The following is a 24304-nucleotide window of genomic DNA, read 5'->3' on the forward strand; positions in this document are numbered from 1 at the left end:
GAAGCCAGACGATTGATGATATTATTATAACTATAGCTGGTACAAAAGGTCCATTTCTGCTATGATTTTTGCAATGCAAGGTTGAAAGCGGTAGAAGACCTGCTGCAAGGATTGCCACCTCAAAAAACCATGTCATTACAGTTGTTTTTTGTGCCGGTGAATTTCAGTGTTGGAAAGTCAGCCGCTGGTTGTCCCAAGTGGCCGTATGTACCCTGAGAAAGAAAAGCCTAACCTGTCCGCTTACAGTGGATGGCTGCTCCCTGTGCCAGAGCTGTCACATAGCTGTGGGATGTCAGACAGCACATACAGCTTCTACCTCTCCAGGTTTCTCCAGTGCATGGCTTAGTATCTAGACATTATTATTAATATTGGGCATTTATTTTTTCAGGTACGATGGGGAAGATCTTGATACAGATGCCACGAAAGTTAAAGCAAGATCATGTGAAGACCTCTATCCATTCCACCTCATTGCTGAGGATAAAGGTGGTATAAAGGGCTCCTGCCAGTATTTTCATCAGCGTATTTTAGTGACTGAGCTCCTACAAGCGGAGGGTATCACATGTGAAGGCGCCATCGACAGGTAAGCGTCCTAGTCATTTCTAAGTGAAATAGACATTGGGGGTGTGCGTGTAACTGACCCCATATTAGAACATCACAGCGGTGAGCACGTATTCCCTCGGGGATGGGAAGTTTTCTACTGTCATGTCTCCATAAAGGTATTTTTGTATGCCAGCCTAACCTGTGGATTTCCCGCATAGAAAATGATGTTAACAGCTAGAGTTGTCGCAATCAGTTTTCCCTGGCTCCGGCCCCACCAGTAAAATTTATTTTGGGACCCACCGTACATTCAAATATTACCTGCTCACACAGCAGCAAGATGGGGGTCCCTGCAGCATCTTCGAGGAGGTAGGTCCTGGGGAAAAGAGGGTACTTACTGTACCTAGAAGTCATCTCAGCTCTGATCATGTCTATAATAATAAACTGGGGAGTTTCTTTATTAACTTATCAAGTTTTTATATGAACATAGGCTGGTTGAGGTGCTGTACATTGAATATATGTATGTAGTGCAGTAAGTCTACTGTGTTATGTGCCACTTGTGCAGGGGGTGGGAGACTAGGGGCCCACCGGGGGATTCACCTATTCCCCTGGGGGCCAGTCAGAGCCGGGTCACGATACTAGGATTTTGATTCACTTTTGAAGTTGCCCGGCAACATAAGGTTAGTGTGTATTTTTATTTTTTTTGGCATGGTATCAATTGCCTATTATGCGAAGAGGGTACTTGATGGGGGTCTCTTAATAATAATGTGAGGCACATGGAAGTCTAAATTGATAAAACCATGTGCCTCACATTAATGGTAACCCCATCAACGACCTCCTCACATAATGGACTGCATTGGGTTAATGAGTGAAGTACATGATGAGATTACTTACTTTTAATATGAGGCTCATGGTTTTATCAGTTTGGACCTCCATGTGCCTCACATTAATAATAAATAACCCCATCATGTACCTCACATTAACCCCTTGTCACCCATTATGTGAGGTGGTACATGATGAGGTTAATATTAATGTAAGGCACATGGTGTTACTAATTTGGACCTCCATGTGCCTCACATTAATAATAAATAACCCCATCATATACCTCACATTAACCCCATGTTGCCCATTATGTGAGAAGTTACATGATGGGGTTACTTGTTACTAATGTGAGGCATGTGGTATTATTAGTTTGGACCTCCATGTGCCTCACATTAATGGTGAATAACCCCATCCTTCCCCACCATGCGGCCGTTTATGAGAACATGGCGTGTGCTGCTCTTAGCTCACACCATGTGTTCTGACTGCTACTAAGTTGTGCAGTAGTAGCTTAGTATTGAGAGGATGTCCATCCCAATAGATATTTGTACTTTGATTGCAAGCTTCACCGGCTATAACGATTGTGCTGCATCTCAGGGTTTTCACAGGTATGTATCATTCCATTTGGTAGAAAATTGTTGTCAAAAATTCGCACAAAATTTTACGAAGTGGTACGGGTATTTGAATTAGTTTAATTCCAGATTTATCAACTGCAAAAAAGGTACCGTCTTTCTGCAGTAGGGGGTGGCGGTGGAGTACATCTCTAGGCAAAAGTGTTCGAAGATATGCAATTTCTCAAACACTGACAGTTGGTAAATTTGTGCAGATTACACAGACTCAGAAGAAATTCACTTAAAAAATTCCACTCATGATAAATTTCAGCTTTAGGGTACGGCCACACAGAGTATCTGGACAAGGTTCTGAGGCCGATCTGCCTGTAGGATTTTCAGCCAAAGCCAGAAATTGATCCACCAGGAAGGAGAAGTATAAGTCCTTCCTTTATATTTCTGATTCTTTGAAATCCAATTCTGACACTGGCCAGAGTGCATGCTGTGTATCCCTACAAGTGATTTAATCAGTTTTTTAATTTGGAGGAATCAGGGATGTTTTCTATCTTTTCAGATGGGGGGAAAAGCTTGTGATTGTTGGCTCTCAGACTTTGCGATATCGCGCTTTGATTGGATGGGAAGTCGATCCTTCGTTAGAGCTCCCCGACTATCCCTACTGTATTCTGGAGAAGATCGGAAGATCTCGATGGCAAGGAGAAATTCAGAAGGACCTGCAGGGCACTCTCAAGTATGTGGCTGTTTTTCTAATAAGATATAGTGTATTTCCAGCAGACACATATGATCATTTTTTACATATAGGGGGTCATTTATTAAACAGAAATAATCCTAAATTAGGCGTATTTCTGGCGTGAGATTGCGGTGCAAAAATCCCACGACAAGTCTAAAAAAAAAAGTGTGCAGGGAAGAGGGCGGACTGTCAGGCCTGTCTCATTCATCATTTTCTATACCTGGTTTAGGCATAGAAATGGTCTAAATGTAAGACCACACGGAAGCGATCTTACATTTAGAATCTGTGGAGGATACGCCAAAGTTATGTAGAGGCCTGCATCTCTTCATAACTCCAGTGGATCTTAAGAAATGTGCCCCATACTCTTTATCAAGATGGCCAGGTTTATATAATCTGACAGAGAATCACTCCTAACTGTTACAGTGGTGTAAAATCTTGTGTAACCCTCTTCCTCCTGCCATTTCTGGGTGTTAGGGTATGGTTAGTCTGACTACTTGCCCATTAAAGCAGTCACTGTATTAAGAGGTGAGTCTGCTCACACAAATTTCCATATCTGCAATTTCTAATTGCGGTTTTTGTTCCAGATAGGTGCGGTTTTGCCACAGATCTCACCTTTTATTGGAAAAATTGTGAAATCTGCAGCTAAAATCGCTAACCTAATTGACATGCTGCAGATTTGGAAATCCACATGGCAGGTCAATTTCTGCACGGAAACAATCCTCAAAATGCACATGAGATTTGTGTAATCCTATACACTTTGCTGATACCATACTACGCTGTGCTTTTTCCACATGGGAATCCGCGAAGAAAAAACATGCGTAATCCACATCATGTGCCAGCAGTCTAAGCAGAGGTCGCACTACATATTTATTTTAATTTTTTTCCAGAAGTGTAAAAATACTCCAACAATTTTGAGGAGTATTTTAGCCGAGGAGGGAGTACAAATGATGCGGTAATTCATATATATAATACATAGTCCTACATAACTATGAGGCTGCTATTTCTGCAGAGAAACCCTTACTAGTCTCCTCTATAATGTCTTCTGTGCAGAAATGGCAATAAGAAAAACATAAGACCACTGCCGCCATGACACAGTGAGATACAGCCCCCACCTGGCGCTGCCGTGGTTATCTGCGGCCAGTCGCTGGCCTCAGCAGTGCAGTGTCCCCAAGTGTTCGTCAATCCATCACTGCTGGGTCACGTGCCAGAGTAAGGGCACAGGACTGGAGTGGTGGGAAGCAGGCGAGTGTGCTTCATCTTTTATTTTAAGGTACCAGACGCTATGGTGCATAACTAAAAAGTAACCACATCCTGGAAAACCCCTTTTTATGCTCTCTTGGCCCCATGCTGCTTTAAATAAAGAGTGGTTCTTTATAAGGTGCTACGGTTTATTTTTAAGCAATGGTTTTTCATACTATTTGTATGTAAAATGTTGGCCTTTTTTAACCGCATTATTCAGACACAGTATATATAGATTGCAATACTTGCAGAATATGGTATTTAATTTGCTTTTATGTATTTTAGAGTGGATGCTGGGAAGGTCCATTACCTTCGCCGCATGCTGGATAAGAATGGCCTAATCACAATGCAGACCTACGTCATAAGGCTTCCAAATGGAACTCAGCAACATTCACTGCTTTTGTTGTTAAAGCGTTTCCATGTGGACAGGTGTGTTATCTCTCATTTCTAATTTAATATAGGACGGGCAACCATGTACTGCCGGGAGTCAGCAACCAGTGGCACTATAGCTGTTGTGAGACTACAACTCCCAGCATGCTCTGTTCACCTCTCAGCTGTTCTTGGAACTCCCACAGAGTATGCATGCTGGGGTATTGTACACTGCTCAAAAAAAATAAAGGGAACACAAAAATAACACATCCTAGATCTGAATTAATTAAATATTCTTCTGAAATACTTAGTTCTTTACATAGTTGAATGTGCTGACAACAAAATCACACAAAAATAAAAAAAATGGAAATCAAATTTTTCAACCCATGGCGGTCTGGATTTGAGTCACACTCAAAATTAAAGTGAAAAAAACACACTACAGGCTGATCCAACTTTGATGTAATGTCCTTAAAACAAGTCAAAATGAGGCTCAGTAGTGTGTGTGGCCTCCACGTGCCTGTATGACCTCCCTACAACGCCTGTGCATGCTCCTGATGAGGTGGCGGACGGTCTCCTGAAGGATCTCCTCCCAGACTGGACTAAAGCATCTGCCAACTCCTGGACAGTCTGTGGTGCAACGTGACGTTGGTGGATAGAGCGAGACATGATGTCCCAGATGTGCTCAATTGGATTCAGGTCTGGGAACGGGCGGGCCAGTCCATAGCATCAATGCCTTCGTCTTGCAGGAACTGCTGACACACTCCAGCCACATGAGGTCTAGCATTGTCTTGCATTAGGAGGAACCCAGGGCCAACCGCACCAGCATATGGTCTCACAAGGGGTCTGAGGATCTCATCTCGGTACCTAATGGCAGTCAGGCTACCTCTGGCGAGCACATGGAGGGCTGTGCGGCCCTGCAAAGAAATGCCACCCCACACCATTACTGACCCAATGCCAAACCGGTCATGCTGGAGGATGTTGCAGGCAGCAGAACGTTCTCCGCGGCGTCTCCAGACTGTCACGTCTGTCACATGTGCTCAGTGTGAACCTGCTTTCATCTGTGAAGAGCACAGGGCGCCAGTGGCGAATTTTCCAATCTTGGTGTTCTCTGGCAAATGCCAAACGTCCTGCACGGTGTTGGGCTGTAAGCGCAACCCCCACCTGTGGACGTCGGGCCCTCATATCACCCTCATGGAGTCTGTTTCTGACCGTTTGAGCAGACACATGCACATTTGTGGCCTGCTGGAGGTCATTTTGCAGGACTCTGGCAGTGCTCCTCCTGTTCCTCCTTACACAAAGGCGGAGGTAGCGGTCCTGCTGCTGGTTTGTTGCCCTCCTACACCCTCCTCCATGTCTCCTGATGTACTGGCCTGTCTCCTGGTAGCCTGTCTCCTCCATGCTCTGGACACTTACGCTGACAGACACAGAAAACCTTCTTGCCACAGCTCGCATTGATGTGCCATCCTGGATAAGCTGCACTACCTGAGCCACTTGTGTGGGTTGTAGACTCCGTCTCATGCTACCACTAGAGTGAAAGCACCGCCAGCATTCCAAAGTGACCAAAACATCAGCCAGGAAGCATAGGAACTGAGAAGTGTCAGGTCACCACCTGCAGAACCACTCCTTTATTGGGGGTGTCTTGCTAATTGCCTATATTTTCCACCTGTTGTCTATCCCATTTGCACAACAGCATGTGAAATTGATTGTCCCTCAGTGCTGCTTCCTAAGTGGACAGTTTTATTTCACAGAAGTGTGATTGACTTGGAGTTACATTGTGTTGTTTAAGTGTTCCCTTTATTTTTTTGAGCAGTGTAGTTTAACAAGAGTTGGGAGTACTGGAGGTTGCTGACCTGTGATGAATTGCATAATCATCCATTCATTTCAAGAGAGCCATGTAATCATAGTGTAACAGGTAACGGCCTGTTTTCACCTTCTTGCCCAGGCCTATTTTTGCAAATCTGACATTTGTCACCCTGTAATGGTTACTTACCTAACCTAAATTCACAATTTAAATTTCTCTACTTTTAAAGGTAACCTGTCACCTAAACAACGCCTCCCAAACCACCAGCATTACCATAAAGTAGCCAGAGGTATGTTCCTAAAGATCCTTTTTCTTCCTCCAGCCAGATGCACCAAAATCTTGAAAAACGAACTTTAATCCCCTGCATGCGCTATGTAACAGCAGAGTTTGAAGTCAAGGGGGTAGCGGTCAAGATAACCACGCCCCCTTTCCTTGCCCCTTCACCTCTGATTGACAGCCGCGCACGTGAACGTCGGCCGGCTTTGCTCAACAGCAGAAAGCGATCGGCTGTCAATCAAAAGCGAAGGGGCATGGAAAGGGAGCGTGGTTATCTTGACTTGAAGCGAGGAGGCCGCTGCCCCCTTGACTTCAAACTCTGCTGTTACATAGCGCATGCAGGGGATTAAACTTCGTTTTCAAGATTTTTGGTGCATCTGGCCGGGAGGAAGAAAAGGATCTTTAGGAACATACTGCTGGCTACTTTAAGGTAATGCTGGTGGTTTGGGGAGGCGTTTTTTAGGTGACAGATTCCCTTTTAAGACAGATAGTAACACCTCATACAATAGTTATCAATCAACATTCCGCATAGGAATTTCGTTAAGATGCACATACTGTACCGGCAAACCATACTGCATTATATTCACCTTCAGTTGCTGCAAGCCTTATCTTACCAAAGATGAGGACCCTTATAAATAGGGCAGAGTGAGGGGTCTGTTATGAGGGTGCAGTAATATTTAGACCAAGACCACATGGTGATGCACTCGTCAGTATCCCTGATGAGGCATAGTTAGGGTCCATTCATACATCCGCAAGTTGGGTCCAGATCTGTTCAGCAATTTTGCGCAACAGGTGCGGACCTATTAATTTTCAATGGGGGGCCAGAACGGATGCGGACAGCATACTATGTGCTGTCCGCATCAGCACTTCCCGATCCGCAATTCCGTTCCCGAAAAAAATAGAACATGTCCTATTCTTGTCCGTAACTTTGGACAAGAAAAGGCATTTTCATTATAGTGCCGGCGATGTGTGGTTCGCGAAATGCGGAACGCACATTGCCGGTGTCTGTGTTTTGCGGACCGCAAAACACATGCAGACGTGTGAATGGACCCTTAGTATTTGACAGATTGTTTCTTAGTTTCTCTTGTACCACCTATTATACTATGGGTCACTTAAAGGGGTATTCCCATCTTAGACAATGGGGGTATGTCGCTAGCATATGCCCCCATTGTCTAATAGTCCACTACCAGCGGTGTATAGGAGCAGCTTTCTCCCCCTCCATATTAAGAAAACATTGCCAACTGTTCATGTGTAAGGGGCAGCACAGCAGGGAGAGGTAACTTCAAAAATGTGTACGCAGCAGAGTACAGGTACAGCTCAATTAATAAAAATATTATCAAAAACTTTTGAAGCATTTATTTATTTTTAATGTTCATGATTATGGCTTACAGCTAATGAAAAAAACTAAAGTCAGCATCTCAGAAAATTATAATATTGTGAAAAAGTTCAATATTGTAGACTCATGGTGTCAGTCTAATCGGCTAATCAACACAAAACACCTCAAAGGTTTCCCAACCTTTAAATGGTCCCTCAGTCTGGTTCAGTAGGCTACACAATCGTGGAGAAGACTGCTGCCTTGACAGTTGTCCAGAAGACCGTCATTGACACCCTCCACAAGGAGGCTAAGCCACAAAAGGTCATTGCTAAAGAAGCTGGCTATTCACAGGGTGCTGTATCTAAATATATTAATGGAAAGAAGTGTGGTTGAAAAAGGTGCGCAAGCAGCAGGGATAACTGAAGACTTGAAAGATTGTCAAGAAAAGGCCATTCAAGAATATAGGGAGAGTCACAAGGAATGGCCTACGCAGGCTCCAGATGGCGACCAAAAATGGTCGCCAATGCGACTTAGAACTGCTAAATGGCGACAAGACTTTGTCGTCTTGTCGCCATTTGCGCCTAGACCCTCCGCTCGCTGCTCTGCCTCTTAAAAAAAAAAAAGGCTTTCATCCAGCAGACCAGAGACAACCGCTGCAGCCGTCTGCTGGGTGAAGACCCGCCCCTCAGATTACCCCCGGCATAGAGGTGGGCGTGGCTTGTGCTCCCGCTTCCAGCAGTCTGGCAAGTTTTGGAGTGGAGTCTGTGCTGTGGCGCTGAGCTGCTGGAGGACACTTCAACTAGGGCCGCACAGTCCACATCTGATAACACGAGGCGAGTCACCCGTGTGCAGATTTATTAGTGTGTTTTATAGGACTGGGTCCTTATGGGGTCACAAGGAGAAGGCAGAGATCCGTAAGAACAAGTATAAGCACCGGCTGTGCTGCTTTAACACTCGCTGTCCTGGTCTGCATAGCACTGCCGGGGTCGCATGGGCATTTTATTGATTTATGATGCTATGTAACCCTTAGAGGTCTGGAATGTATTGGATAACACTGACCTAATGCGGTCAGTGTTATCCAATACATTCCAGAACTGTAAGGGTTACATAGCATCATAAAATCAATATAATGCTCTGCCGACCCCGACAGTGCAGAGCTCCTGCAGACAGACTCTGGTGTGAAACCAATTGACAAGGAGAGATTGCCGCCTATACTGCGATGTCCGTGCACAGATCCTTACTGACACGGGGGTGATGGGCAGAGAGCCCTTAACTGCAAAGACATGTGTAGAGGTTAAAAAGAGGGAAAATGCACTGAAGCAGCCTATAAGGGGTTAAGCACAGGCTAGTTCAGCTGCCAGAGGAGGGTCCCCTAGCTTCCTACATCTCTGCTTGCTGGCAGTGAATGGAAACCTTTAAGGTTGACATTGACAGACTGTCCATGTCCAGCCACAGTTACACAGTGAGCAGCACTTAGAATATGGGCGATCTTTCCTCAAGAAACAACAGCAAACAAGAGGTTTTTCATTCACTGACATGCAAGCAGAGAGGGTTGAGAATAAAGAGTAAAGCTTGTGTAGTATTATATTTTTTTAGCTGTTATATTTTTTCTTAATGTAAAAAAATAAAAAAAATGCTGCCCTCCCCCCACCCCCCACTGTCATGCTGGTCCCGTCACAACACGTGATGCCTGCTGATGTGGTCACTGGTTGCAGTGGCGACTCTCAAGTGATTGGCCTTTTAAGGAGTGCAGTGGGGATAGTTTTTTTGAACCCATTCTGAGTCACATATAGAATAATACTGGTTTGAAACCAAAATATAAAAATTACTCCTTAAAGGGTTTGGATACACTAATTTCTGGACCTCAGACTGGTAGGACCTTTGTTGGTGATCATACTTGCCTGATGCCCAGTGCTGGATCCCGGCTCATTTGCTCCCCAGCCTTTGTTGCTTGTCTTGAGTCCCTTCATGAAAACCTCCTATTTGACGATGTTAAAGCCAATGACTGACCACTGCTTCCCATGCATTATGTTAAATGGTCATGTGATGCCAGGGGAGCAGATCTCCACCGTGGCCAGAGATTGTCTTGATGCCACTGCAGCCAAACGTTTTCATGGAGAAAGCCAAGACAAGCAGCGGAGGCCGGGAAGCGAATGAGCCGGGACCCAGCACCTAGGGATTATCAACGTGAATCTGGCTAGTCTGACAGGTCATGGAAATGAGTGTACAACTCCTTTAACTGCGTGGGCTGCAGCTTAGAAAACCCCATGCTCCTAAGCATCCCAGTTATATTATGTATTTTAAATTTGGCTCCTAAATTTTTCAGGTTAGGAGCCAATGGCTCCTTGATATTTTTTTTAGTCTGGAGCCCTGCCTACGGCTGGACTGTCGACTGGCTGTCTGTACTGTCCCAGTTCGGGTGGCTGGTGAACCACCCCAAGTCCTCTCTGGTTCCCTGCCAGAGAATGGTTTTCCTGGGCATGGTCTTTAACACTCACCTCGGGCGAGTGTTCCTTCCCCAGGACAAGGTAGCTTTCCTTTGTGAACCGTCCCCTCTGCCCATCAGGACGTGCCTCCCTCGGCCGATCCTTTCCTCCCCCACGTTGGCAGGTGACTTCCACCGTTGCGGTTTAGGGGGCAGTCTTCGGGTCTCTCACAGCCTGTGGTCAGTGGGGGAGCCTTCACTGCAGATCAACGTTCTGGAGCTCAGGGCCATTTTCCTAGCTCTTACCTGTTGGACTCCCGATCTGAATCCAGACGGACAATTCCACTGCTGTGGCTTATCTGAACCACCAGGGGGGAACCAGAAGCGTGGCGGTCCTGAAGAAAGCTTCCTGCGGTGGCCGGAGGAACATGTTCCCGCCACCGCGGGAATTGGGCAGCAGACTTCCTCAGTCGCCAACGCCTCTTCTGCTTTACATAGCCGGGTCTCAGGCTCTGGTAGTGGATGCCCTTGTCCTTCCATGGTCCCAGTTCAGCCTCCTGTACCTCTTCACTTTCATTCCCCTTCTTTCTCGGGTGCTCAAGTGCCTCAAAACGGATCGGGTCCCGGCGATTCTGGTGGCCCTAGACTGGCCCCGCATGGCGTGGTACGCAGCTCTTGTGTTTCTGCTCGCCGACGTTCCATGGCGGCTCCCACTGCGTTCCGACCTCCTTTCTCAAGGTCCGCTGTACCACCTGAGTTTACCTCGGCTTCATTTAATGGCGTGGCTGTTGAGGCTATGGTCCTTAGGTTCCGCAGTCTCTCAGAGTCTGTCATTCAGACCATGCTTCACACACTTAAACCCCAGTCGGCCAGGATTTACCACCGTACCTGGAAGGCTTATTTTGCCTGGTGTGAATCTGGCGAGGTTCACCCTCTTCTTTTTTCAGTCCCTAGGATCCTGGCTTTTCTTCAGGCAGGTCTTCGTCTGGCCTTTCTCAAAGCCAAACTCAAAGTTCAGATCTCGGCCGTCTGTTCTTTTCCAAAGGCCCCTGGCTTCCCGTTCCCAGATGAAAACCTTCCTCCAGGGGTTCGCTCATCGCGTTCCCCCCCTTCCGTTCTCGTGTGGATCCTTGGGATTTAAATCTTGTTTTAGACGCCTTTCAGTCCCACCCTTCTGAGCCCTTGAAGGAGATCTGTTAAGTCTCCTTTAAACTTGCCTTTCTAGTGGCGACTACCTCCATTCGCAGAGTCTCAGAGTTGGCGGCGCTCTCTTGTCGATCCCCCTTTTTGGTGTTTCACCAGGACAAGGTGGTCCTACGACCAGTTCCCTCCTTCTTCTTCTTTTTTTTTTTTTTTTTCTTTCCCCCAAGGTGATTTCTTCATTCTACATTAACGAGGAGATAGTTTTGCCCTCTTTCTGCCCCAACCCCTCTGATCCCAGAGAGCGATCCCTCCACCGCCTGGATGTTGTTCGGGCGCTTCGGCTGTATATTCAGTTGACGGAGTCCTTCTGTCAGGACTTCTGTCCCCAGGGCCCCCGTAAGGGTTTACAATCCTTCAAAGCCACCATCTCCTGCTGGATTTGTTCGTCAAGGAAGCCTATGTGGCGAAGGGTCGTGTTCCCCCTTTTCGATTGACTGCTCACTCCACTAGGGCGGTCGGGGCTTCTTGGGCGGTTCGGTATCAGGCCTCAGCTTCCCAGGTCTGCAAGGCCGCCACTGGACCTCAGTTCACACGTTTTCAAAGTTTTATCACATCCATTCCCTGGCCTCTGCTGATGCTAGTCTGGGTCGCAAGGTTCTGCTAGCGGCTTTGTGTTAGGTGCTCCGGATGGCTTTCTTCCCTCCCTCGGTACTGCTTTGGGACCTCCCATGGTGCTGTGTACCCCAAAGCCATTCATGAGAAAAATGGATTTTTGTACTTTCCGTAAAATTTATTTTCTCATTGGGGAACACAGATTCCCACCCTATTTCGTTCATAGTTCAGGGTTTCCGGTTTTCCCGGGATTCTTTGATGGTCCTCTCTCTGATTTAGGATATGTTGGCTTCTCTCTTTGTTCTGGTTTTTGGTGCTCCTACTGCTTTAGTACCAACTGGTTAGTCTAGTGCCTGTGCAGAGGGTGGCGCCAACACTTTTTCTTTCTAGTGTCAGACTCCTAGTGGCAGCTGGGCATATACCCATGGTGCTGTGTCCCCCGAATACATCCAATGAGAAAAGGATTTTAAGGTAAGTACAAAAATCAATTTTTTGGGCACTGCAATGCACATCTGTTAATGCTAATATAAAATATGTATTTCTTTCATTGATAAAAATGACTTGCAGGAGATGGAGTAGCTCCATTTTACCAGCAAACATTTTCACTCGGTCTAGACACTGTTATATTAAACTGTTTAGATATGGGATACTGCGTGCAACGTCAGGCACAGCTTTTTATAAAAGTTGTCTGTGTCTTCATCTTAAGCATTTAAGACCTGTTATATAATCTGCGAAAACTGAAAATAAAAATCAGATTTCTCCTCACCACTCTTTTTTTTTTTTTTCTCTCCTTTAGGAGAAACAAGTATGACTTGTTCTCAGAACGAGCTTCTCAAATGTTAAGTGAACGTCCAGATCAAACAGAAACTTTGGTGAACATTAGAGAAGAACTGGTAATGTAAAAAAAAAAATGTTTAATGTCAATACTTGATTTAAATGAAAAGTAACTTTCTGATGATACCGTCCCTTTTATTGGTGTCTTGATTTGTAGAAATAGATGAAAATAAAACCCAACTAACAATCGATAGCACGTCACATAGCTAATGAAGTGACCACCACCGAAGATCTAAAGTCACTCATATGGAAGTCTCGGGTAAATTAACCCCCTACAACAGGACCAATTCCGGTGGGATGTGCAGTGGACTGTGCAACAAAACTAATGTTTGGGTGTGCGTCTGTCACAGATGCAGCTGATAAAACACCCAAAACCTCCATCAAGATAGGAGCGATTGCAGTGGGAGGCGCTGTAGATACAAAAACTCTATTTGTATCCAATTTACAAATAGTGTGAGAAAAGTAACCACTCTTGCTGCCTAAATGGCATCTGGTAACAAGTCCCTCTCAGCGTCTCCCACTGGCATTGCTATCAATGTAGACTCATTGCCCTGAATTTTCTCCACATTTAAATAACCTAATATCATAGCTCTACATGTTTCTGCATCCTTCTGATGCCTCATCAGGAGCACGTGATGTGAGCTTGAATCCGGAGCGGATAAGAATACAAGTCGGCATTAGTAGATGCGCAAACCCCTCTCTCACAGGGGCAGCGCTGCGGTACTGTGATGGCCGTGATCATTAGCTTTGGTGCACAGTCCACTGCACACCCCACCGGAATTGGTCCTGTTGTTGGGGGTTCATTTACCCGAGACTTCCAAAAAAAGTGACTTTAGATCTTCGGTGGTGGTCACTTCATTAGCTATGGGACGTGCTAGCAATTATATAGTTGGGTTTTATTTTCACCTATTTCTATGTCTATTTTTGAAGAATTAAATAAAAGTTTGGTGTGTGTGTGTGTGTGTGTGTGTGTGTGGTTTTTGCTTTTAGCATTCCTATTCACTCTGTTATGGTTTGTCGAAACTTGACTTGTCCTTTTCTTTTTCAAGGGTGTGCCTGAACGATTTTTTAAGAGGCTTTATCATTATATGGTTAATGCTGGAATTGTCAAAATAGTTTCTGTGCCATTACATGAGATTCAACCACATGCAGAACAGTGCAAAACTAAGAAAGGTATGTTTACTTATCTGATTTTCTTGTTTACCTATATGAGTCCTCTATGTAATTGTCACTCATAGAATTCCTACATTTTTATGAATAAGGTTTGGTGCTCTAAGGACAAGATAACTCATAACGTAAAATGTGCCTGTTCAGAAAAGGCTTTTTTGTGTTTTAATAGGTGCTTATATAATGGTTCGATGTATGAAGCTTGTCAAAGAGTATAAGAAAAAAGAAGATGACGATGAAGATATAGATGAGGAAGATATAAAAATGTCTCTTCCAGTAGATATTATTTATGAGAAGGATATGTTAACCCAAACCTATGAACTCAGTATGTATTTTTCTTGTATATATTGCTGAATAATCTGAATATTAGATGTTAAATTAAACAATGTGTTCAGAGAATCCATATTTTGATTATAATCCACTGACTGCTGAGCAGAGGAATGTTGAAGAATGTCTCTGCTCACTTACTGCATGGAGGGATCTCCAGGAACATCTGTGCTTAAACATATTACATTCATTTCTTTATCTAAAGTTAAGGTTCCTGAGTAGATCTTTCTTTGCCTGTAGTCTGTTCATTTTGATGTTGCTTTGTGATACTTGCGGTACTGCATGCAGTGCTATTGGCAGGATCAAGCTGTCACACTCCCATGTCCCAGTACATTGTCGAGATCTTAAATACTCATTTGCATGTCCCAGTATATGGCTGAGATCTGGAATAATCACTTCCATGCCCCAGTACAGGGTGGAGATCTGAAATATTCACTTCCATGTCACCCAATTAATCATATTGAGTGCTGAGTCTCCAGATTCAGAAATGCTGCTTCTCTACCAAATCCATAAACTGCCATTCCCCTTTCCCACTAAGCCACTAAAATAAGATGCATCAAATTATGCCAGGGTTCAGGTGAAGCCTCGACAGTAGAAGTGGGCTAATGTGTCTATATGTGTAACCTAAGGGCATAATATTGTGCATTTTTATTTTTTTGCAGTTGAAAACCGAGGCACAAAAGGAATTTCTCAAAGAGAGATCAAAGTAGCCATGAATGTGGGAAAGCTGGAAGCCAGAATGCTGTGCCGCTTATTGGAGAGATACATGCTTATTAAGGTAAGTCTTCATACCATGTCTGGTAATTTCTGTTCTGCTCTGTTAGTAGAGCGAGAGTAACGGAAGTGCTGGATTCAGCACATAACTGACCTGAATGTCAGAGCATTACAACGCCATGAATGTTTTATAAACCGATTTATTACTCCTCCCCCTGTTACTCCACTGCTGATGCTTCCCCAGTCCGCCGCCGATTATTCCTGTTCCAGCGATGATGTGTAGAGACATGATTGCTGCAGCCAATCACTGGCTTTAGAGGTGACCACGGTGGCATGAACATATGACTTACAGCCAGTGATTGGCTGCAGCAGTCAAATGTCCACAGATCATCACTGAAGCTGATAGAACAGAGACAGGTTGTGACTGTGTCAGCAATGGAGTACCCATGGGGTGGTAAAGTAACTATTACTACTTTTATTGTTTTACAATGCTGTAAGGGGTTTGTAAAATAAATGTCTTGTGATTTATAAAGCCACTTTAAATATTTCTGTGTGTAAATACTAGATATTGGAGGTAAGGACATCGCTATACATATCAGAAGTGATAGTTCTAAGCAGAACTACCTATACAGCAAGCATCCAGCATGAAGTGTCTTTATTGTCTCCAATGTCGGGGATATAAAACAAATGCAAAATTTCGAAGGGAGTTGATCCTAGAGGTGGACATATAAAACGCCTCAAAAAGAGATCGTTGTTAATTTGATTATGTTGTGCAATCCGTAAAAAAAGGTACCAGCGTCTATGCAAAAATATAAATGATTTATTATACAATAATTTAAAATGCAATCAAAGCTTAATAAATGTGAAACTCAATAATATGCAATAATACAGTGATATGCAGTACCCAAAATTCGCCACTAGATGGCTCTAACATGACTACCAGTGTTCCATATCGCCTATCAAACATAAAAATGTAATACAAGCGTCTCGACGACAATTATGAGATATACAATCTCTGCTCAAACTATGACCAATCTCGGATATCGGGTAGTATTGCTACATAAGTTATAAATTATCAAGCCTGATATGACTATCAATATAAGACCTTTTATTCAGTAATATGCATCTTTACTGAATAGTGATAATATTGATGTAGTACATCTAACATTACACATCCGCAATAAAGCGGGGATTTTACTAAATATCAAGCCAATTAATTCAATCAATACTACACATAATAAAGTTTATATGTTACCCGAGAGTGCAGTTGACATGCAGAGTCTAAGGGAAGTCAGCTCTGAAGTACGTTCTGATCATTGGGATTTTTCTCCTGGGGTATCTCCTTTCTTTCCTTGATTCTCTGTGTTTTCTGTTGCTCCCTGTTGTTGTTATTGTTCTTTCCCTTCGTGCGTGTGTGTGTGTGTGTGGTTTATGATCACAAACTTATCAGTTAGACACACCTTCCTAACTTGGAGTTTTCCTATCATTGTCGGTTAGGCGTGTACATATGATAATGACTGTGATGTCACTATAGCACCCAGAATGCATTTCAGCTGTTGGTGCAATGTTACCTATTCATACCTAGGTGGCACTATTGCATAAGCTACAAGCATCATCACTATTTAGGGTTAACTGTCTAGTTCGGATTTCTCTTACATTCCTACACATAGTATATGGAATCCTAAATCAGAGCTAAGGGATTAATTTTGACACAAAAACCAATTAAGGCATATACTTTGTACCATTTAGACTTCCCATACTCTATAGGAAAAATCAAAGGGGCAGTAACAATTAAAACAAGGTGTTTATTGGTATAACTAAAACATATATGTATTATCCCCTTACAAACAAACAATAGACAGACAAACACAGTCGGGACCTGTGTACTAGAGAGCCACAATTGCGGGTCGCGGCACACTGAGTCCCTAGGGCAGACCCTAATAAGAGCTGTGTGGACCCCAAGGGTCAAGAGGAGCCACAAACAGTACTGAGAACCGCCCCGGCGTGGGCGTCCTGACTCCCAGGTGGGAACAGGTATGCCTGGTCAGGGTAAATAAGGATAGATCTTACCGGTGTGAGGTCAGACCGAACAAGTGTCCAGCGGACACAGATGACACCCGGACAAAGGATCTGTTCCCAGTACGTTGAATGAGGTGTTCAAATTGCGGGGGAGGGAATCTTCATAGAGATGGTCAATCTTGGTTAGGGTCCGCAGGGAGAGTGAACTGTCCCTGTTGTACCCTGCTTGACCTGCTATGTCCCTGATACCCTAACACTGGATCCGTGCCCCGCAAGGGGTGGTCCCGTCCGGAACCTGACCCTGGTATAAGGTCCCTGAGAGACCCTGCCAGGGTAGTGTGTGGAACACCTAATCTAGTGAGACTAGAATCAAAGATGGAACCGTGGATAAGGAGGGGTATGTTCCTGTGTCCCTACGCGTTTCTTCAAATAGAACATACACGGACAATATCTGGCACTACAAACAACCCCTAGAATCGTCAGGGGACGGGGGTGAGTGCTAATAGCTGCCTCCTAGAACGCTCAGTGTCAATGATGTACTACTGAGCCTAGGTGGACAAGGGCAGTCTGGAAGAACTTAGTCTATTTACACTAAGAAAGACCTCATAGCCACATAAGAAACTGTGCTTATGCTAGGCAGGTGAGAGGGAGGTGTTGGCTAATTCGAACCACTACTTGATAAGTGGCGTGGTTACTGTAACTAGAGTGCGTATGGCAAAGTCCAGGTACATCTGAAACACACAGAAAAAAGGGAATACAAAAAGCCCTATGAACAGCTGTAAAGTAGTGTGCATATCTGATAGAAAACATAATGCAGGCAAGCACAATGACCCCCTAACGCCGATGTGTGAATAGACACTATCCAGGCATATAGTTAAGGACTCAGACATAAGCTAATAAACTACTTACAGTGGGCCTGGGTGCGTGTGGCATCCGTCGGGCCGGACCGGCGTCAATTGGTTTATATGAGGCTGGGTGTATGGCGTCTGGCAGCGCTGAAGTACGCGCCGCTTCTGTATTTGAATAGTAAGGGGGCGGGGTCAGGCTGTGTATGCGTGCGCCCATCTCCTGATGCCAGGCGCAGTCTGATGACAGAGCACGTCACCATCACGTGACCGCCTGTGCACAGCCCGACGGCGCGGTCCACAGCGTGCATCACATGGGTCCGCGTCATCGATCGGGAGCGCTAGGATCGTGTGCCCAGTGTCAGTATCTGTCCCCCCATCACATCTCCTATAGGTCAGAGACGGTGGATGGGCGGGACTAGCAGATGTCGATTCGGGCAGACGTATCAGCGCTTCCTACAAGCTAAGTGGGTGGAGCTGAGCGCTTCTATTGCGCTCGGCTTCAACAAACCACTCGCATATAAATAATCCGAGGGGGGTCATTGTTCCAGACCCTCCACTATGGACAACAAAGTGGATATTTAACGACAGGTGTGACACCAGAAGCTAAGGATAGAGACTTATTTAATAAACAGTGTTTGGGCAGGCTAGCATGCAAGACTGCATGTTGCAATCGGCTGCATGCTAGGTCACATACAGTAGGGAGGGGTAAGAGGGTAACCACAGGTAAACTTATCAGAGAAAGCACCCAAACTGTAGTTGTTCATTAAGTCCTGAGGGGTTGGTGGTTTTCAATTTAAAAATCCACCAGCATTCGCGTTGGAGTATACGTTTATCCCAGTCTCCTCCACGCTGGGGTTTATGGACCAATTCGATGCCCATGAAAGTCACTGCTGAGGTGCGCCCCCCATGATCAATCTGGACGTGCCTTGCTACTGCAGTGTCTCTCTCGTTCCGTATATCCCCAAGATGCTCGCCCATCCTCTTGCGTAGTTCCCTACGGGTCTTACCCACATACCGCATGCCGCACTCACAGGTGATCAAGTAAATAACACCTGCGGTGCGGCAGTTGATAAAGTCGCGTATGTGATAAGGGTGACCCGCAGGGTCCAACGCAAAGGATTTGCCCTGGGTAAGCTGGCCGCAAAAGCTGCAGTGTCCACACCTGTAGCAACCCTTGACCGGATTGTCAAGCCATGTGCGTGGTTTCTCTGGTGGACTATAGTGACTATTTACCAGCTTGTCCCTCAAGTTTGTACCTCGCCTAAAGGTCACCGAGGGTTGGGGACTTAGAACGGCAGTAAGGTCGGGGTCCATGAGTAGGGTTCCCCAGTTCCGGCTTATGATTTCTCTTACCCTGGTAGATGCTGAGTCAAAGGTCCCTATGACACGTATTACTCTCTGCGGGTCGCTGACAAGGTTCTTAATGGGGTGTAGAAGGGAAGTGCGTGTTTCGGCGCACGCCCTTTGATAGGCCTCCTTAAGTGACCTCTCCGGATAGCCACGTTCACGAAAGCGCCTCCTCAGGTCGTCGGCTTGACGCTTGAACTCCTTAATGTCGGAGCAGTTGCGTCTAAGCCTAAGGTATTGTCCGACCGGTATGCCCCGTTTAAGTGGGGTCGGGTGGCAGCTCTCCCACCTTAGGAGAGAGTTCGTGGACGTAGATTTACGGTAGACGGTAGTCTGTAATCCACCGCAAGCGCCCCCAGATATTGAAATATCCAGGAACGGGAGCTGGTCCTTCACTATAACAGAGGTGAACCTAAGGTTCAGGTTGTTATCATTGAGATCCTCAACGAACTCCGTAAATGCGTCCTCCTTTGCGTTGGACCCTGCGGGTCACCCTTATCACATACGCGACTTTATCAACTGCCGCACCGCAGGTGTTATTTACTTGATCACCTGTGAGTGCGGCATGCGGTATGTGGGTAAGACCCGTAGGGAACTACGCAAGAGGATGGGCGAGCATCTTGGGGATATACGGAACGAGAGAGACACTGCAGTAGCAAGGCACGTCCAGATTGATCATGGGGGGCGCACCTCAGCAGTGACTTTCATGGGCATCGAATTGGTCCATAAACCCCAGCGTGGAGGAGACTGGGATAAACGTATACTCCAACGCGAATGCTGGTGGATTTTTAAATTGAAAACCACCAACCCCTCAGGACTTAATGAACAACTACAGTTTGGGTGCTTTCTCTGATAAGTTTATCTGTGGTTACCCTCTTACCCCTCCATAGTGTATGTGACCTAGCATGCAGCCGATTGCAACATGCAGTCTTGCATGCTAGCCTGCCCAAACACTGTTTATTAAATAAGTCTCTATCCTTAGCTTCTGGTGTCACACCTGTCGTTAAATATCCACTTTGTTGTCCATAGTGGAGGGTCTGGAACAATGACCCCCCACGGATTATTTATATGCGAGTGGTTTGTTGAAGCCGAGCGCAATAGAAGCGCTCAGCTCCACCCACTTGGCTTGTAGGAAGCGCTGATACGTCTGCCCGAATCGACATCTGCTAGTCCCGCCCATCCACCGTCTCTGACCTATAGGAGATGTGATGGGGGGACAGATACTGACACTGGGCACACGATCCTAGCGCTCCCGATCGATGACGCGGACCCATGTGATGCACGCTGTGGACCGCGCCGTCGGGCTGTGCACAGGCGGTCACGTGATGGTGACGTGCTCTGTCATCAGACTGCGCCTGGCATCAGGAGATGGGCGCACGCATACACAGCCTGACCCCGCCCCCTTACTATTCAAATACAGAAGCGGCGCGTACTTCAGCGCTGCCAGACGCCATACACCCGGCCTCATATAAACCAATTGACGCCGGTCCGGCCCGACGGATGCCACACGCACCCAGGCCCACTGTAAGTAGTTTATTAGCTTATGTCCGAGTCCTTAACTATATGCCTGGATAGTGTCTATTCACACATCGGCGTTAGGGGGTCATTGTGCTTGCCTGCATTATGTTTTCTATCAGATATGCACACTACTTTACAGCTGTTCATAGGGCTTTTTGTATTCCCTTTTTTCTGTGTGTTTCAGATGTACCTGGACTTTGCCATACGCACTCTAGTTACAGTAACCACGCCACTTATCAAGTAGTGGTTCGAGTTAGCCAACACCTCCCTCTCACCTGCCTAGCATAAGCACAGTTTCTTATGTGGCTATGAGGTCTTTCTTAGTGTAAATAGACTAAGTTCTTCCAGACTGCCCTTGTCCACCTAGGCTCAGTAGTACATCATTGACACTGAGCGTTCTAGGAGGCAGCTATTAGCACTCACCCCCGTCCCCTGACGATTCTAGGGGTTGTTTGTAGTGCCAGATATTGTCCGTGTATGTTCTATTTGAAGAAACGCGTAGGGACACAGGAACATACCCCTCCTTATCCACGGTTCCATCTTTGATTCTAGTCTCACTAGATTAGGTGTTCCACACACTACCCTGGCAGGGTCTCTCAGGGACCTTATACCAGGGTCAGGTTCCGGACGGGACCACCCCTTGCGGGGCACGGATCCCGTGTTAGGGTATCAGGGACATAGCAGGTCAAGCAGGGTACAACAGGGACAGTTCACTCTCCCTGCGGACCCTAACCAAGATTGACCATCTCTATGAAGATTCCCTCCCCCGCAATTTGAACACCTCATTCAACGTACTGGGAACAGATCCTTTGTCCGGGTGTCATCTGTGTCCGCTGGACACTTGTTCGGTCTGACCTCACACCGGTAAGATCTATCCTTATTTACCCTGACCAGGCATACCTGTTCCCACCTGGGAGTCAGGACGCCCACGCCGGGGCGGTTCTCAGTACTGTTTGTGGCTCCTCTTGACCCTTGGGGTCCACACAGCTCTTATTAGGGTCTGCCCTAGGGACTCAGTGTGCCGCGACCCGCAATTGTGGCTCTCTAGTACACAGGTCCCGACTGTATTTGTCTGTCTATTGTTTGTTTGTAAGGGGATAATACATATATGTTTTAGTTATACCAATAAACACCTTGTTTTAATTGTTACTGCCCCTTTGATTTTTCCTATTACGCTTTCTAGCAGTACCTTGGGGAGAGGTGCGACCTGCACAGTCTCACCCACATAAGGACAACCCCCTCCCTCTTTTGCACTTCCCATACTCTCACAGACATGTCTCCTCTGTCCCTTCAACGGTTGGTTGATTGATCGTTAGTTAAAATAACACCATCTTCCCTGAACGAGGACTCGTTAACACAGTCTACACTTCTAAAGCATGATGAGAAGAATTTAGAGTGTATGCATTCCTAGTGAGAAATATATAAGATAATAGATGCATTGATGTCCTTCATAATATAAAATGATACATATGTCCTATTGATTATCTTATACTAAAAACTTAATGTTCATTATACATATATATCACAGATTTTCTGCTTCATCAACAGACATTAAACTGTAGGGATAATTAGCACCAAATGTGTCTAGAAAATATCTTTATCTCAGTCATAAATCCACAAGGAGACAAGAATGACTCTTCTCAGACTGGTACATCTACAGAGAAAAAAACGACATGAACTGTGTCCTCTCCATGAACCTCTTTCGGCCTACTTTAAAATACATACACAATGGTGAATATAACACACTTGGTCTATTATATATCAAATCCACTATAATTAGGATATTTTGATATAAATTTTATATACCTATGAAAAGGCACAACACCAACATATCAACCATACAACATAGTGTAAAAGGGTCTTTTTCAAATGCAAATCAAGATTATAAGGCAAGAATCTACTTTGTGTGAGTTATTAAACAATTATCCAACCTCTAGAAACCCATTCAAATCTACCCAATAAAATCTATCTCGAGGCCTGAATCTATATCTGTACTGGAGTCAGTATCATGATATTTTACATGAAGTGCAAAGTATAACACCCATCAGATCATCCAATTTCTACATATGCATCAGGGGCCTCTACTTGCCTGATCTGCATGTCCAAACAATAGGGCTTGTGCATATCCTATTTAATGATATCATGTTTATCTTAGGGTTTCATGGAAGATGTAGGACGTCAAAGGACAACAAAATTTATCTCTCATGTATTTGTGGAGGAAAGCGAGTTACGCAGACAGTTTCTGGAGGAAAAAGCTAAAAGTGAGAAATTGTCCATGCTTAACCTGCCACCTGCTCCAAGTATTGGAGATGACAAAAGAGCATCTCCTGAAAGCAAAGCCTCAGAGGAACCTCAGACCTCAGAGGATGACCAGGAAGAATTGAAAAGCAACAAACGGCCTAGAACATCAGAAATCTGTTCACTTCCGAGTGATGCTGCCACCACAAGCACTCCTCTGCCAACCTCGAAAAGTAAGACATTCTTCCGTTCTTTGAGGTTAAGTTATTTGGGGAGTTGAATGATCTACAGTTCCTGAATGTATGTCCACTAACAAAACTAGACCAGGGAGTCATCCCAGTCACAGGCTACATAATATTTGCATAGTCTTTTCGATCATACAGTGTGGGATCATCCATGACAAATTTCTTACTACTTTCAAAATCATCTTATGGAATTTTATTCTTTTTATATCTCAAAATTGCTGTTTATTCCGTCTGGACCCCATGATAATGCACTTAGATTTGAAACGTTGTGGCCAGGGGATCTGATTGGTGTGATCCTTGCTGCCAATGAAGAGATTGTTTTACAACTATGGCACATGGTGACATAAGCAAGCATATATGTAACAATATTTCAGTAGGGTTAATATGTTGTCTTTGTAGGTCTGTCCAGAATTCATATGAGACGCACTTCTTCCCTGGATTTAGACAAAATACCTTTGTCTGAAAATGATTGCAGTATGGACAGTTTCCAGTTAGAGTCCAATGTGTCTGCCTTCTCACAACAGTCTGCTGATGAGGATGATGATGAGGTCTCTGTGATTGAAGAGGTCTTGGTAGGTTATCATACTTTTAGTTTTTTTTTCTATTTTCTTGGTGTGTATATCGATCTGTCTCTGGATATTGCTATCTTGTATCAACCTGCTGCCCTGTTCAGCACTCTACATAAGGGGAGATAAAGGGGGAGATTTATCAAACTGGTGTAATGTAGAACTGGCTTAGTTGCCCATAGCAACCAATCAGATTGGTTGGAAAATGAAAGGTAGAATCTGATTTGTTGCTTTGGGCAACCAGTTCTACTTTACACCAGTTTGATAAATCTCCCCTAAAGTGTCTGTTTATGCACGAGGCCATTTAGAGTTATGGGTATTTCACCGCTTTCATAAACTGCCAGGAGGCACCATAACACACACACAACATCAGTGTCTACTCTCAGGAACATATTGTTAAAATTATTTCATAACTAAATAAGTCATCCCATATGGCTTTTTAAATCAATAGAAGGATGAGAGTGTGACTTAAAGGGGTTGTCCAGGATTGGGGACATTGTTGTAAGGGTACAACAAGCACATAAATATTACATACATTCCTGTCCTACCTTTGCCAGAGTTTTCTGATGCCCTGTATTTCTTTCATAAATTCTCAGCCGGAAGTTCAGATTTTCAAAGATTCAGTGACGTACCGACTCCTTACTGGTGT

General features: G+C 45.0%; 1 protein-coding gene across 1 annotated transcript in view; it reads left to right on the plus strand.

The window, feature by feature from the left end:
- Positions 1 to 24304, plus strand: part of GTF3C1 (general transcription factor IIIC subunit 1) — a 199910-nt gene that overhangs the window by 1284 nt on the left and 174322 nt on the right. Inside the window, 9 exon segments of the mRNA XM_040441684.1 lie at positions 386 to 580; positions 2479 to 2652; positions 4177 to 4320; positions 12629 to 12725; positions 13716 to 13839; positions 14006 to 14158; positions 14823 to 14938; positions 22762 to 23077; positions 23489 to 23661. Of these exon segments, the coding sequence (XP_040297618.1) occupies positions 386 to 580; positions 2479 to 2652; positions 4177 to 4320; positions 12629 to 12725; positions 13716 to 13839; positions 14006 to 14158; positions 14823 to 14938; positions 22762 to 23077; positions 23489 to 23661 (1492 nt within the window).

Source organism: Bufo bufo, chromosome 7 (assembly GCF_905171765.1).
Source record: "Bufo bufo chromosome 7, aBufBuf1.1, whole genome shotgun sequence".
Classification (NCBI taxonomy): domain Eukaryota; kingdom Metazoa; phylum Chordata; class Amphibia; order Anura; family Bufonidae; genus Bufo; species Bufo bufo.